Source organism: Chenopodium album, chromosome 27, assembly GCF_948465745.1.
Source record: "Chenopodium album chromosome 27, dcCheAlbu1.1, whole genome shotgun sequence".
Taxonomy (NCBI): Eukaryota; Viridiplantae; Streptophyta; class Magnoliopsida; order Caryophyllales; family Amaranthaceae; genus Chenopodium; species Chenopodium album.
In genome coordinates this window covers 24,689,857-24,705,958 of record NC_137860.1, presented here as the reverse complement: position 1 = coordinate 24,705,958, position 16,102 = coordinate 24,689,857, and the positions used below count along the sequence as shown (strand labels likewise).

The window sequence follows — 16,102 nt, the reverse complement described above, 5'->3', positions numbered from 1 at the left end:
TTTTTTTAGAACTTTTTTTTTATGCCATAAACTACAACACTTATTTGATTTTATAATTTAGAAAGGTTAAGCAAATGATCCATATTTATAGATACCTCAATAGGCTAAAGTACGTAATAATAAGTAGCGAACCTTGTATTGGTGACAAGTACGTACGATATGATATAAAAATCCTGTAGAAAACCAAAAAAAAATGTAATTTTTAATAAACGTTTTTGGAATGGTCTTTTAGAATTAAATGAGAATTCATGGTTGAATGAAAATTAGTATTTGATCGTCTTTGTGTGAGGAATTTTCCTACCTCGGATGATCCATGACAAGAATGCGTCATGACATACGTTACTACTTGATTAATCAATGTAACAAGTCTCAAAATCGATTAACGATCACCATATAGGTGCCATCATTCACGGGTCGTACTTGACAATGATTTCTAAGAACCTCTCCATCAGAGATTAAAAGATTTCTGTTGTTCTTTAAACATTGAGTTACACCAAACACCCAAACTATTTCCTTCGTTCTATTTTAGTAGATACTAGGTTAAAATCCTGTGTAATGCACGGTTGTTAAATATTTTTGACAAATATATTACACAATACTACGTAAAGTATATAAAAGATATTTAGAAATATTCCATTTGGGTATATATGGAATTATAGGAATAAATAGTTTACTTTAAGATTTTGCCAAAAAAAATAAATAATAATAAAAAATAAAAATAAATAAAAAAAAATAAAAGCTAAAAAGGCGGGAAATTATTTCACAAAGTAATGACAAGTGTCATGAAAGGATTTGCTTTTAGTATAATTTAATTAATTAATAGATACATGACACGTTTTTGCTTGCCTTTTGATGGTATTCACAAATTAAATTAGACTAGCCTTTTGGGCCGTGCAATGCATGGGTTATTCATATAAAATTGTATTGAGAGATAAGTAAGGAAATATCAGTAAGTCATAATAGGGTAAAATATGTAATCGAAAACATGATTAAATAAATTAAAATTTTAAAACTTTAATAAAAAAATAAGCTTAAATTAGAAAATAAAAGTGCTAAAATTAAAGAGAGAATAGGAAAAGGTTGAAATAAAGGGGAGAGAAGAAGATCAAGAGATGAAGTATAAGTTTAATGAAAGAATTTAAAAAAAAAATGGTGTAATAAAAAATTAATAGTGTAAGATGACATGTGACACTATGGTTAGAGAAGTGTAATAAAATGGATGGAGAGGACATGTATATTTCTTAGTTTCTTGGTTATAGTTTTTAAATACTAAGTATAGAGTATAGATATAGATAAGCTTTTGAGATATTAGTTACGACGACAAAACATTTTCATGTGGGGTCTTGTTGAATTTGAATTGCCTGATGTACACAGTAATATTCACTATTTATAATTTATTTTTTTTCTTATTGATAATTTAAGACATTAGTCATTGATCTTGTATGTTGGCAAACATGATATAGCAAGTTTCCCCGCAAACTCTCCATAATGTCACCAACCTTAACCTTTTTACAATGAGAACATTATAAACTAAGAACTTTTGACCTAGTGATCACTTATACTTGCTCATGAATCGTACCTTGCATTAAATTAAACTTGGTTCCAAAACACATTGCTAATTAATGTTTGTCCATTAGAAGACTTATTTCAATATTTTCAATGCGTATCTTTGATTAGCAATTATGAAGTAAAGATTAATATTTTAAAATTATATATTAAGGCGATTAAAACAAGATTTGCGTTAGTATTTATTTTATATAATTTACATATGGACAACTATGGTTGAAATTGCTATTTTTAAATAAAAACTTTTTTTTCTTTTATGTTTCGGTTTTTAGCCTTTGCTTTAAATCTCAATCTGGTTGCATGCATGTGCCTTGAAATTACAAGTATTTGATAGAGTAATTAAGTTAAAGCTATTGAAATTCTATAAGCGGGGTTTCTCTGCTAGTGTGAGATGATAAGGTTCCTAAAGATTTGGAAAGTGTGTCCTTTAGAGAGTCAATAGAATTAAAGCTGGACAATGGTTTGCCAAAACACATGCTTAGATCTTGTGTATGTTCTGGTTTTTGTCTTCAGATTACATCCTCTAAGGGCTTGTTTAGTTCATCTTATTTTTGCTTATCAAAACTTATCTGATCTGGTCTAATCTGATCTAAACGTATTAGCTCTGGTCTGATCTGATCTCTCATTCTGATTTCACCGAACTTTAACCTTCAGTATACAATTATCTACACATAAAACGATGACATGATCTGAACTTATTTTTTCTGATCTGATTTGAACATATCTTTTCTGAAATAAGTAAAATTATCTTAATCAAAGTTATTGCAGAGCAAAAAGTTATTATGTAATAAGTATAAGTCAAATTGTCGCAATTAAAAATAAAAACAAGAAAGGAGTATGCATAATATTTAGGATGATAAAATACAATAACTCTCACAAGCTAAGATAAAATCACAAAGGAGTAATTAAACAAATATTGAAATTATACTGAGAGAGAGCATTGTATAAAGTAAGGCTCGTATATTGTGGATGATAGATTGTATAGCTTCTTAAGCATGTATGAAATGCATAGCAACTCCATCAATTTATAGTTGTTTGATGTTGGCAGAAAAAATCTTCTAGTATTATGATGAATGTTTAAAAGCTAGTAGCTTATTCTTTAGTAATCTTGATATTTTGGTTGTTGTAATTGTCATGTACTTCATCTTCCATTTGTGTCATTTTCACCGGCCTTAATTTAAAATAAAAAAAAAATAAAAAATAAAAAATAAAAAAAAAATAAAGTTTAGAGGCGCATGCGTGCACGGCTATTCCAACTCTTTATATACTTTGATAATCGTGATTAACCTTCAATATAGCTCTGGAATGTTCTATAATGTAACACCGGACTGATTTTGCTAGGCATGAGAGACAAATTATAATTTTGATCGAGATCGATGTTAATGTATGAGCAACGAAGACTTTATTTTACTTAAACAAGTTTAGATGCGCATGCGTGCACGGCTATTCCAACTCTTTATACTTCGTACATAAACTTATGCACTTATTTACTCCGTATTTTATATAATTAGTAGATGTAAAAAATCCATTTAAGGGTGAGCTATAAAAGAAAACCATGCAAAAAAATCGAAGATTTTACTTTTACACGGGTTTAAATATTTTTTTAAAGTATTACACGGGTGTAAATAAATCTTATTGTATTTATGTATTATATAAATCAGACATACTTGTAAATAAAATAAGTTTCAATATATCTATCATTTAAATTATATATACTTGTAAAATATGTACACAATATAAATATTCATACTACTAACTAAATTATAATATGCTGCGTTATACATATAAAGTTAAAAATTATACGCAAAAATTACAAACATTGACTTTTAAAAAACCAAGTGTCAAATTTATATCATTAAAAAAAAAAAATAAATAAAATTGCAAATACTAAGTCAGCCTTTTGGACGTCCGCTTTTATTACGTCAACCTTTTGATTATTTATGAACACGTCAACTTTGTAATAGCATTAATTTTTTTTACGTTAAAATAAATAATTGTCCTGTAAAAATAGGTTAATTGCTTAAATGGACTATTAGATGAAGGTAAAAAAAAAAGGCTAATCTTCTTTTAATTTTTAATCCTACTTAATTACTATTCCACCTTTTTCCATCCTTCTTTGTTCTTCTTTTCCATTTTTCCTCTTTCAATTCTTACTTCATCTTCTCCATTCTTCCTCTTCATTATTCCCAAGAAATTTAACTCTTCAATTGTTCAATTCTTGTATATAATGTCGCCAATCAAAAATTTACAAGAATCATATATAATCAAACTAGTTTGAGGGTAGAGAAGATCTTTGATCACAAAATCTCTTTGTATGGACAAATAGTGCTTGTATTTGATGTAAATCCCCTTATATCAATATGAATAGACAATCCACGTAGTTCAAAATTGCCCCAAAGTGAATTCTGTTGAAGATCCCTAACTAATTTTATTAAGAATATTAAAGTGTGATTCAAAGAGGATGATGGGAAAAGAGGTGGTGGGATGGTCGTGGGGGTGGTTTTTACTTTTTAGGCAACAATAGTGGGGTTTGCTAGTGTGAGCGTGTGCCGATATGAGCGAGCAACGACAATGATGGTGGGTCGTGGCTTTGATAGGAAGAGGTAGGATTAATGGAGTATGTTTAATGGAGTTGGAAAATGAAGATTTTTTTTATTTTTTTTTTATTTTTTTTTTAACCAGGAAAATAAAGATTAAAGCTAAGGAAGAGTGGATAATGAGGGAGATTGTGAGTTTGCATAAGAGTAGCTGAGTAGGGGTAGAGTTAACTAGTTGGCATTATTAAATCTCTCTCTCTTTTTTTTTTTTTTTTTTTTGGTTTAAACATGCAAATTCATTCTTTTATTTCAAATTTTAGAAATTATTAAGGGCTTATCCGGTCACCGGTAAAAAATGTAATAAAAATTATTCTATTACAAGGTTGACGTGTTTAGAAATAATCGAAAGGTTGACATAATAAAAGCGGATGGTCAAAAGGTTGACTCTATATTTACAAATTTTCCAAAGAAAAAAATACATTAACTATCATGAGAGGAGTTATCTTTCTAAATTTATGAAACAGTTAAAAATGGAAGTTATTTTGTAAGGTTAAACTTTAAATAAATTTAAATTTTTTATTAATTATAATAAATTTTTAGAAGAATCCACTCAAAAATCCCCAACAAAAAACACCTCTTCTCTTTATATATTACATAGATCATTATTTACTTGTACATTCGGCATACTTGTTTTAATAATATACTAAATTGGTTTATTTTGTGTTTTTAGTATATTATAACTATCAACGATTAAAAATGAACAAAACCTATTGTTCTCTCATGACCTTTGAGATTATTACTTGGAAAGCAATGCCGACCGAGATGGAGCTGGGAGTTTTTTAATTACCTGTTAAGGTGTTAACACTTAAAATAGTCCCCCATTTTAGGGCCTAGGGACCTAAACACCAAAATCAAATCCACAAACCCCTAAAGTCAATCTGCCAACCTCCAAAGCCCAAAGAAAACCTCCAAGGGCCCAAACCACAACCCAAACTCCCAAACATGAACATGTTCCTTAAGCCTTCACCCTTAAGCTAATCAAGCTCACAGAGTTAAGGCAATGCATCGCCAAGTGTATGAAATAGGGGTGGAAGTTTGGTTTGTGAGGTTGTTTATAGCTCAAACCATATTAATTTGGACCGCACCATATTAATATTGAAACCGAATCAAATCACACTGTTTTAAATTCGATTTTTTCTTCCAAAAAAAATAAAACACTGTAATTTGCAACTTTTTATGGGCCTAATTACTCAAAACCTAAATTTTGGGTTTGATTATCCAAAAATAAAGCCAACAAATGCCAAATATCAAATAATGAAATAACAAGTTCTAACTTCTAATAAATTAATTATAGTGACTAAGTCTTACAAGGCCTAATTTGGATGTGGACTATATTTCGTTTCGGTTGTTCAAATCCTAAAACCAAAATAACCAAACCGAATTATATTAGAAAAAAAAAATCGCACTACATTTCTAATTCGGTTTGATTTGTGGTTCGGTCCAGGGGCGGAGCTAGGGGGGCTGGCAGGGGCCTTGGCCTCCCCCTTCGCTCAAGATATTAATTAAATTTGCTCTTAATTGTCATTAATTTTAGTGTAGATGAGTTGTTTTTTTTTTCCATGTGATAGTATGCAAGATGTCAATGGATCAAATTTTGTAGCTAACAAAATTTGTTTTTTTTTTTTTTAATTTTTTTAAAAGTAGTAATCAATTCAATAGTTGCAAAATTATATAAACGTAGGTATAATCTTAGCCCCCTCACTTAGATTTTCTGGCTCCGCCACTGGTTCGGTTCGATTTTAAACCACATTAGTTTCACCCCTAGTATGAACCTACACATGGGACTGTTTATGTTGGAGTTATTTATCCTCCATAGTAAAACTCCAAGGCTACGTACATTTTTGCTTCAAAAGATCAATAACCAAATTTGCAACTATCAATTAGTTGACTTTTTGCCATAAATATTTCTTTCCATTACCCATTTTAAGCCTAACCGTGCATAATTGAGGCTAAGTTCATAATACTTTGAATGCTTGTGATCATCCAATTAAAGAGATTTAATTGATACTTCTTAGCTTGGGCATGCATGGTTGCCGGAAATCGGAATGACCATGCACTAAATCCACACACATAAACAACGAACGAAGCAACCTTAGATACAATCGATATCTTTTTCAATGAAACAAATTTAACAAAGGTCAATTTCCAAAAATCTGCAAAATTGACAGATAAAGGTGATATATTGCCTAAAAAAAAGAAAAAAGTACTAGATTACAACCATTTTGAGTGAATTAACTGAATGAACTATACTGACATTTATCAATATATTGCTCCAAATCTTGTAGAACTTTTTGTAATACCCTATAACTTAGACAATACTATACTAGTCTTATTATTTTTGACCATACAACTCCTTAACAAAACTAACAATCATGATAAACAAACATACAATAACTAAAATACTTGTCATCCCACAGAAATTCCAAACATCTTTCAGACAAAAAAAAAAAAAAAAAAAAAACAATCTTTCAATTCATCTGTTTCTCTATCCCTTCTATGCTCTTCTTCCTGCTCGTTGACTCGTTATGCTTCTGCTTTCTGAATGTTATGTCGCGATTCAAAGAAAAATGATCCTATATATATATTTCTGGATTATTACACCGACTCATTCAAGTCGTGCAATAAGATAGACATTTGCACTAACAATTTGTCGAATGCAATAAACACGACTGATGTTTATGCACAATCAAAATGAACATCCAAGGTTTATAGGAAAGCGACAGCATGAAATTTGTGCAAATGTGGTATTTGATTTTATCATGGAGTGACATTTCTTGAAGGATTGAACAAGACTATACGAAGGTGCCAACATAGCCAAAGCCAACGATGAAGAAGGTGATGCTTTGGAGGAAGAAGTAGACGTAGTAGCTCCACTTGCCATATAGAAAATCATACCATCCGATGGAGAAGAGGAATACTCCAACTATCAACTCCAAGAAGTTCATTCTGTCAAAATTGTTTACATCCATCAAGAACATGTTAGCCCTGATTCTTGATTAGGAAACCAGAAGAAGCAATGACAAATTGACATGTGGTTTATAGACATTTAAGCAATCAAATTGATTTACCATAATCATAAGTTAGTACATATAATTTTATAAGGGGTAGTATGAAAAGGTTCAAAGTTTAATTATGTAAAAAAAAAATTTAGAGGTCAGTCGTCTATTGTTTGAGGTTAACAAATAAACATGTGTGATCCGTGTTACTTAAGGACGAAAGGAATAGTTTTTAGCTAATCAATTGGCTTGCAAAAAAAAAATTGTCCTGTTACCTGTCTAGGATCTTGGATCGCGCTTTCCTTACTGCAGCTTTGACCCCGGCTGATTTCTCTTTGGCATTCCCCTTGTTTTTCTGAGAATCTCCGAGCTTCTCAGTGACAACCCATTCGTTTGCCCTGCCTGCTTCAAAGAGGCCAATGAGTGTGGCCTTAGTCCGATGCAAGGACATCACATTCTCAAACAAGATCCAGTAAAACAGTAAGTGAATTGACCTGCATTTTATGTTCCATAGCAGATTGTAAGCGAAAGATTAAAGATAACAGAACTCGTTGAAAGAAATTAATGTTGAGCTAGTACTAGACCTTGGAGTTCCAACAGAGTTGAGGATGGTGATAACTGATGGGATATAAACTGATCCCCAAATCGGGACTTCGACTTCAGGAATGAGTATTGTCAAAGGCAGAATAATACAGTAGAAGAAAAAGGTGACCATATGAGCTGTGATCTTTCTCACTAAGAAAAAGCTGTAGATTGTGTACACTTTCTTCCAGAATCTCACATTCTGCAAAAAAACCAAGATTTCTATAAATAAACCAAATGATCAAAAGAAGATAATTATGATAAAGGCTAAAATAATCAATTTTATTTTATATAAACTGATTGAATGCTGACCTTATTTCTGACAATCTCCATGACCATTTTCCTGAAGAGATTAGCAGGACCACAGGACCATCGATGTTGTTGAAAGCGGAAAGCCTTGAAGGTACTTGGCAATTCACTTTTAACCTGATCATAATTTTACGGAGGAAAAATACACAACAGTTAGGATAGTCTTTTCTCAAGATTGAAACCTGAATTTTCTATACACTATTATTTTCTATATACACTATAAAAAATATTTTCAATAACATGATGTTCAACAAGTAAAATAACACCACATAAATGACCACATTCACATTAATTTTTCTAATGTTACACTATTACATTGGCCATCTAAATATATGCTCATAGAGTTTGATCCGTTGATTAAATTCCATATTGCTTTCGAGTTTATAATTTATACATGTAAATTAAGGGCTTGTTATTATGTTCATAGAGTAATTTCAAATAAGTGTACCTGAAGATCACCGAGATAAACAAATTTCCATCCACGAAGACTAGCTCGAACAGCAAGATCCATGTCCTCAACCGTTGTTCGATCCTTCCACCCTCCTGCCTCATCAATGGCAGCTATCCTCCATACACCAGCAGTCCCTGCATTTTCAGAAAGGAGCAGGATTAATAAATGTCTTTTTTTTTTTCTTTTTTTTTTTTTTTTTGCATAAACATGTTGCACCTAATAACTCTTCATTTAAAGAATTGATTTCATTTTCTGCATTAAAATCCTTCTAATTAATACAGAGTATTATACTTCATATCAATCATATGTATGATATTCATGTTTGACTTCTAACCCAATCAATATTTCTGTCAATGTTTATGATTGTCAGCAAACTTTTCTTAATTGATGTATTTTTTGTCAGAATGCCCATTTCCTTGATGGCTTGAAGGGCCTTGAACACTTGCACTACTCAAAACGTCATACTCAATACTTGTATTACATAATATAAGGAAAAAAAGTCATCAACATTCTTAATAAGCAAATTATAACTAGACTTAAGTAAGAACATTATCAACACGTCACCCATTTTAGACCGCCAAGGCAGTTAAATGGAGTCATAAACTATTTTTGATGGATTTTGTGAACAACACGTACAAAATGATGAACACAAGACCAAATACAAACATGACACGACTTTTTGCCAACTCTACATTGCGACATACACTTCTCCAATTAAAATTATGTCCTTGTTGAGTACTAATCTAACAATCATAGGCTGTTAATTATTCTGATACATTACTTTAAACTAAATGTCCACTTCCTCTTGAATACTCAATTTTGATATAAATAATGTAAATATTTAATTTTATTATTTTCCTATATTTTACTATAAATATGATAAGTTAACCTATGATTGCGAGATTTGTTATTCTAGGTGAAACGTGTCACGTGACGTATCATAAATTAGGCAGTATATAGCAGTTTCTGAATTGTGTCAGGTGTAAAAGATGGCTAAGTAATGGGAGAAACAAGAAAATTAGAAATTACCATTGAATCCAAAGAAGGCATGAGTTGAAGACCCCACTTCTTGTTCAACCTTAAAATGGTAGTCAAGTGACATCTCTTGCATCCTCGTCATTAGGCATTCGTTTGCGTTCACTGCAAATAATCAACCATGTTCAATTGGATTAGTATAACCATTAAAAATTCGACATGTAATTACTTACGCTAACAATAGTTAGACAACTAATAAAAAGAGAAACATTGTAACGTCCCAATATGTAATTTATTTCATATAATTTGACCTTTTTTTTCATCATCTTATAGTTAAATATCAATGTATTATTACTTGTTAAATCAATGAATCGATAATAAAATTTCAGCAAATCCACTACTCGGTAGTAACTACAAAATTCAAAGGTGCACATATTATAAAGTTTAATTCAACATAGTGACATTTATATTTACAAAGTTAAGCCTAAAGAACACATGATCATAAAACTCGAATTACATGGCATAAGATTCTAAGGAAAAAACACCAAATCACACCAATTATTGAAACCTAATTGTGATTTAATAAAATGGTGGAACACCATAACTTTAGGACAGGTAGTGTCGGCGGAGACAGAGTGGGGTCTACCAAATTTGGCTGGTTATTAATCAGAGTGAGTGAGAAAGTGTCAGTAAGCAAGTAATAGCTCAGCAAATAGATGCTATTTTACCACGTGCTTGTGGGGTTGCCCAACTGCTCTACCACTCTAGATTTCATTGCCTCATTTTTGTTTATCCCTTCGTTGACCAACTACCCCTCTTCTTTTTTATCCGTACTGTATAGGTGTAATTCTAAAAGGTAAAATTAATTCCTAAAATAAAAAATAACAATAATTTTTGTAAATGTATTACTTGAGAAATACTGAGGGCGTTATACGGAGTAGTATATAAGAAAATTACTTACTCGTAACAATTGGTGTTATTAAAGTTTAATTTATACGTGGGATTCGGTTGGCCAAGAACTTGCTTTTTAACAAAAGGGTTAAACAACCATTGTGCGCGCGAAAAGCAATGTCAGAGTGACATATTAGTAAGTGACTCACTATTTAGTATACATATTCTCAATGTGAGTGATACTATCACTCATGATTATTTTTTCAAAACCGTTTTAGGAAAATATATTAAAATATAGTATGAGACGGATTTATAATAACTTATACAGTACGGATTATTTTGAACTTGTATAATTTATTGTACTTTCATTCCACCTCATAAGAGCTATGAGCCGACAAAAAAAATTAGCAAAGGGGGGAGAAAGGTTATGTAGGTATAACATAGTAACATGGATTGTTATGCTAAAAGACAAACCTTACCCCAGAAATTTAGGGTTGATCACAATTTACAACAAAAATAACAGAAATGAGAAGATAAGAAGAGAAGAGCAAGGTAATGGCGAGTGGTGGCATTTAAATCTTAATTAAATCAAGCTTTAGAGTGAAGAAAAAGAAAGAGGACACTTTAATTATACCTTTAATCAGAATCAATTAGTAGCACTACATGCATTAAAAGTTGTGAAATAATGACCATTATGTTCAAGAGATTGTTTATAAATTCTATACATTGAAGATAGAGAACCAAAAAAAGGATTTGAGCATATTACAGCTTGGCCCCTTGGGAACACTTAGATTCTTATTAGTCCTCGATCTCTTTGTTTAAATTATTGTGCTCTTATTAGTTGTAATCTCATAGTATTACTGTCACTTTCTTTATTTAACTACTACGCTCTCCACAATTCACTAATTCTGACTCGATTCTTCACGATTTAACGTTGTCTCTTAGATGATGCTATATTTACCTGACTTGTTCGACCAACAAATAGTACTCTTGTTGTTTAAATCAATTGTTGTTACTATGACAAAATGATTAACTTTTCCTTTTTGTCGGTGGCTAAATAGACCAGCTCAAAACTTGGTTCACGTTCATTTTTATATCAATTTCATTCAAGTTCACACGATTAACTAATACTCTGTACTTTTTTGTACACAAAATTACATTAGGTGCCCCTCCGTACGAGCGCTAATTAAATACTAAGTCATAGGTCTATGGGTTGATAATAACTTGATATGTATGGCAATAAAACAAGTTGAGGACCATCATCGAACCCGTTAGAGTAGGAAGTATCCCGTGATTGGTGGGCACCTCGATTGAGAAGGAAGCTCCTAGTATTTTCTCGTGTATTAAACCAAACAATTTCAATTTTTCATTTTTGTTCTTTTTCTCTTTTATTTTTTTCTTTTTGTATGCTATTCTTTCCCAAAGTGTAAACTTTACCCCCACCACATCCCTATGTTCTCAAACAATGTAAATTTACACAAAAATTGAAAAGATTGGTGGCATTTTCCAAAAGCATATAAAAGTTAATAAAAGACAGAAAAATAATAAAAATATGCATTTTTTTTAGCAAAGAAGTTAACAGTCCACCGACAGTTTCTCGTTATAGAGAAAAAATAAGGTAGATGGTCACTAATCGTAATTATTTGTGCGGGGTATAAGACTATAGTAGTCTAGACGTATAATAATATAATAATATTCACTATTTTATTCGTATGTGTCAGTGTGTCACATCCTCAGCGCACATTTATAGATATGAACATATCGACACTAAGAAATTTCTTAAATAACCAAGTTTAACACTTAGGCAAGGATACAAGTCACGTATCAATATCAGACACTATTAGGTAACATATTGGTAAGTTAGGGTTTATGTACTTACCAAATCTCCACCGCCCTTGAACAAGAGCTAATTCAGGGTTGTACATGAGGAATGGAATTGCTCGTCGGAGATAATCGGGCTCCGGCCGGAAATCAGCGTCGAAAATTGCAACGTACTCGCAATGCTTGACATAGTCCCTCTTTAACCCTTCCTTAAGAGCACCAGCTTTGTAACCGACACGATTTTCTCTAATTTGGTACACTATGTTAAGCCCTTTGCTAGCCCATCTTTGGCATTCTAATTCCACCATATCCTGTAAATAAAAAATTCATAATGTCTCAAATTTAGCAACATAACACAAAAACTTTAGAGGAGTGCAAAAATGTAATTCAATAAATTCAATGAAAATTTGTGGGTTTTCTTAGTGAAATGATTATACAACTAAAAAAAAGCATCAAATTATATCGATTTTATAGTAGACTAAATTACATTTTACTTTTCCCGTACAAGTAAAGGCAAAAATGTCACGTCATAGAAATGGCATCTAGGCTTAGAGATTAGGCCTAATTTAGTTAACCTCTTAAAGCTAGTTTATTAAGTACATTCTAATGAGATTGACAAATTGCATACCTTTCAGCTAATTAAAAGTTATGGGTACGGTAATTACCGGCTTTTTAAATATCGTCTTAACATCTAAGAAAATTAAATTATGATTATGATTGAAGAGGGTAATTCAGGTCGAAAACACGAATCTATAATCTTACTAAATTCGGAATGATAAAATTAATGCGAAAGAGAAAGTAACGCTTTAGTTACTACTAATAATTAAGTACAAACCTGTATCAATCATGGTTTATGACAATTAATTACATTTTTGGCATTAACACAATATCTTAGTCATCTACTCCCTCCGTTCCTAAATTTTTTTACGTTTCCATTTAGGGTGTTCCTTTTATTCTTTATATTTAGTATCTTTTCTATTTTGGTCATAAATTTTGGACTAAATTACCCTTGTTTTACAATTTTTTTACTCAAAAGTCCTTACTTTTCCATGTGTTATTGTACTTTTTTATACTATTTTAATAGTTTTTCAACACTTATTATTACTTTCTCTCTCCTCTCTCCTCTAATTTCTCCACCCCACATGCTCAACTTTGTATTTTTCAATAAATTTGTACTTTCAATCATTGAAATATTCCAATATATCTCAACTTTACACAATTTCTTAATTACCGCGCATAATTCCAACGTAAAAAACATTAGGGAACGGAGGGAGTACTAAATTTTTTTATTTTTTATTAAATTTTTACTCGTAACAATGACAAATAAATCACCGATAATATTAAATGAAAAAGGGAAAATGATGTAATAGACATCACCTATTTAAGGAAAAAACAGAATTCAGTTGTACTCCTAGTAACACTAATAAAGTGACTATTGTACTAGACTAGGCAGTAAATTACCAAATTGCCCAAATCATTTTTACCTTGATAACCGGGTCGGTTGAGTCATCAAGTACTTGGATCACCATTCGATCAGCCGGCCATGAAAGGTTACAAGCTGCACCAATTGATACTTTGTACACCTACACAAAATTACCAAAATCATACATTTAATTAATTAATATATTAACTAAACAATATTAATTAGTAATATATTAATTAAACATAATCAATTATTTAATTAATTAACTAAAATTGAGAAAAAGTGGCAGCATTTCTTTAATTACAAAACTATCAAAACCAAATCAACCAAGTGGCACTAACACCGCACCAAGTCAAGGCAACATCTACCATGATTTGTGTGAACCTAAAAGAAAAAGTCTACCATGATGCATAAAACTTCCCTCAGATTTTATACGCTAGTCATAGTAACGTGGATATGGACGGGATTTGATCTCAATTTTAGAAACCACCTCAAAGACGTCATCAACTACGCTATTGCTAACTTTTATGGTGCCTCCACACAATGACATTGATATAGACGGAATTCGATCCCGAATTTCAGACACCGCCTCCGAGAACCAAGACACTACCAACAAAACTATTGCAAAAAAGCTAGCAATAAAATTCCCAAATTCAATCAACAAAAACATAAATTAAAGTAATGAAAGATTTATACCTCTCTTTCATTGAACATAGGGATTTGAATAAGAACATGAGGGAATTTATTTGAGCCGCCAGTTTCAATATCATCAATAGAATCAGGTAAAGCTTCCCATTTATAACGTTTTTCAGGCTTCTTCCAAAACAACTTAACCAATACAATTACAACACCCATATAAAGCCTTTCCATAAACAACATTAATGACATTGCTAAACAAATAATAACACCAAGTTTAAGCATTGGTACAATTAATGGTGCTTTTATTGTTTCCCACATTAATCCTAATTGAAATGATAAATCTCCCCTTGCTTGTAACAGCTGATCTTGGATTAAATCCGCCATTTTTACCCCTAAAACAGGGGATTTTGGGGTAAATAAAAAGGGGTTTTTTGGGTTCAAAACAGGGGATTTGGGGCTTAAAAAACAGGGGATTTTACAAAAACAGAGTAATTTCTTGAAAAATTAACAATGTGGGTGAAATCTGAAATGGGGTTTTTGAGATGATGATTTTGGTGTATTTTTTATTTTTTATTTTTATTTTGGGGAATTTTATTTATGTAAAAATCTCTTCTTTCTTCTGAGTTTTGTGCCAAACAATACTTGCTGTTTTCTTTCTAGCAAGGTAGAAGAGAACAGAAAGTATTGTGGCACTAGACTAGAGAGAGAAAGAGAGAAGTAGGAGAGAGGTGGGTGGTGGGAAGTGAGAGTAGAGCAAGTGATGATGAGAGAGAGTTTGTATAGATGTTTTATAGTCAATTTTTCTTTAAGTTTTTGGTTAATTGCTTACTTTCCAATCTCTAATTTTGTTTTAATTTCCCTTTTTCTTTTTCTTTTTCCTTTTTTCTTTATTCTTCATTTTTTATATATTTATTTAGGGGGTGGGGGGTAAGGGTGCATTATGCTTGCTTGATGACTATTATTTGGTGGCATTAGTTAAATATAGATTTTTATCGGTAAAAATCCGTTTTAATCAATAAAAATTAGCTTTAACCAATGAAAATTACTTAATTGGTTGTATAAATTGAGGAAAACAAGGAAATAACAAAATTAGTTATAAATAGTAAATATATTTCATGTTTAGAATTTAGTTTCACTTGCGAAAAAGTAGTTTCTATCAATAAACTTAATATAAGTAGAGAGAAATTCATTTTCGTCTATAAAATTAGAAGTTACAAGTAAAAGTTGTTTTTTTAGTTTGGTAAAAATAAGTCATGAGAATAAAAATTTTGTCATGTTCGTGTCATGGATACAAAAGATGTACTCTGTACCTAAATTTTGGGAAATCGGTTATGTCTAAATATAATGTGCCTATTCTGCCTAAGGAATGAAACAATGTATTTGTAAGAGAACAAAATGTAGTACTCTTGTTATGTACAATGTAACACAAAATTCTTTACTTGTCTCTTTAAGCATGTAAATCACTAAAGTATATCCATGTACTAATTTTTGGTTATACTTGATGGTAAAAAGGGAGAGCTCAACAAGGCTTCATCTTAACATTTGCATAAAATAAAGCAAGAAAATAGCTTGGTAAAGTATGTATATGCTAAAGGTGGGAATGGGCCGTGCTGGCAACACGAGATTGGCCCTCGGCACGGCACGGTGACCGAGTGTCGTGAACACGATTTCATTTCAAAATCTGACACGGCACGTAGTCGCGAGCAGCACGGTAGTTTGGTCCGCTAGCACGGTCGTTTCTTAAAAATAACATAAATAATAATAAAGAACTATAAAAATAAAAAGAACAATAATAATACAATAATAAAAAAAAACATAAACATAAATAAGTAAAATTATTTAAATAATATAT

The 16,102-nt window shown here is 31.2% G+C and overlaps 1 protein-coding gene across 1 annotated transcript; it reads right to left on the bottom strand.

Moving 5' to 3' along the window:
• Positions 1-6,533: 6,533 nt before the first annotated feature.
• LOC145618911 (glucomannan 4-beta-mannosyltransferase 2-like) lies at positions 6,534-15,035 on the bottom strand. The gene is made up of 9 exons (XM_081673517.1): positions 14,308-15,035; positions 13,673-13,771; positions 12,247-12,499; positions 9,531-9,641; positions 8,499-8,635; positions 8,054-8,167; positions 7,744-7,943; positions 7,435-7,653; positions 6,534-7,109 (listed from the first exon to the last, which is right to left on the bottom strand). The coding sequence occupies exons 1-9, from the start codon at positions 14,632-14,634 to the stop codon at positions 6,956-6,958; spliced, it is 1,614 nt and encodes a 537-aa protein (XP_081529643.1). The 5' UTR covers positions 14,635-15,035; the 3' UTR covers positions 6,534-6,955.
• Positions 15,036-16,102: the final 1,067 nt, after the last annotated feature.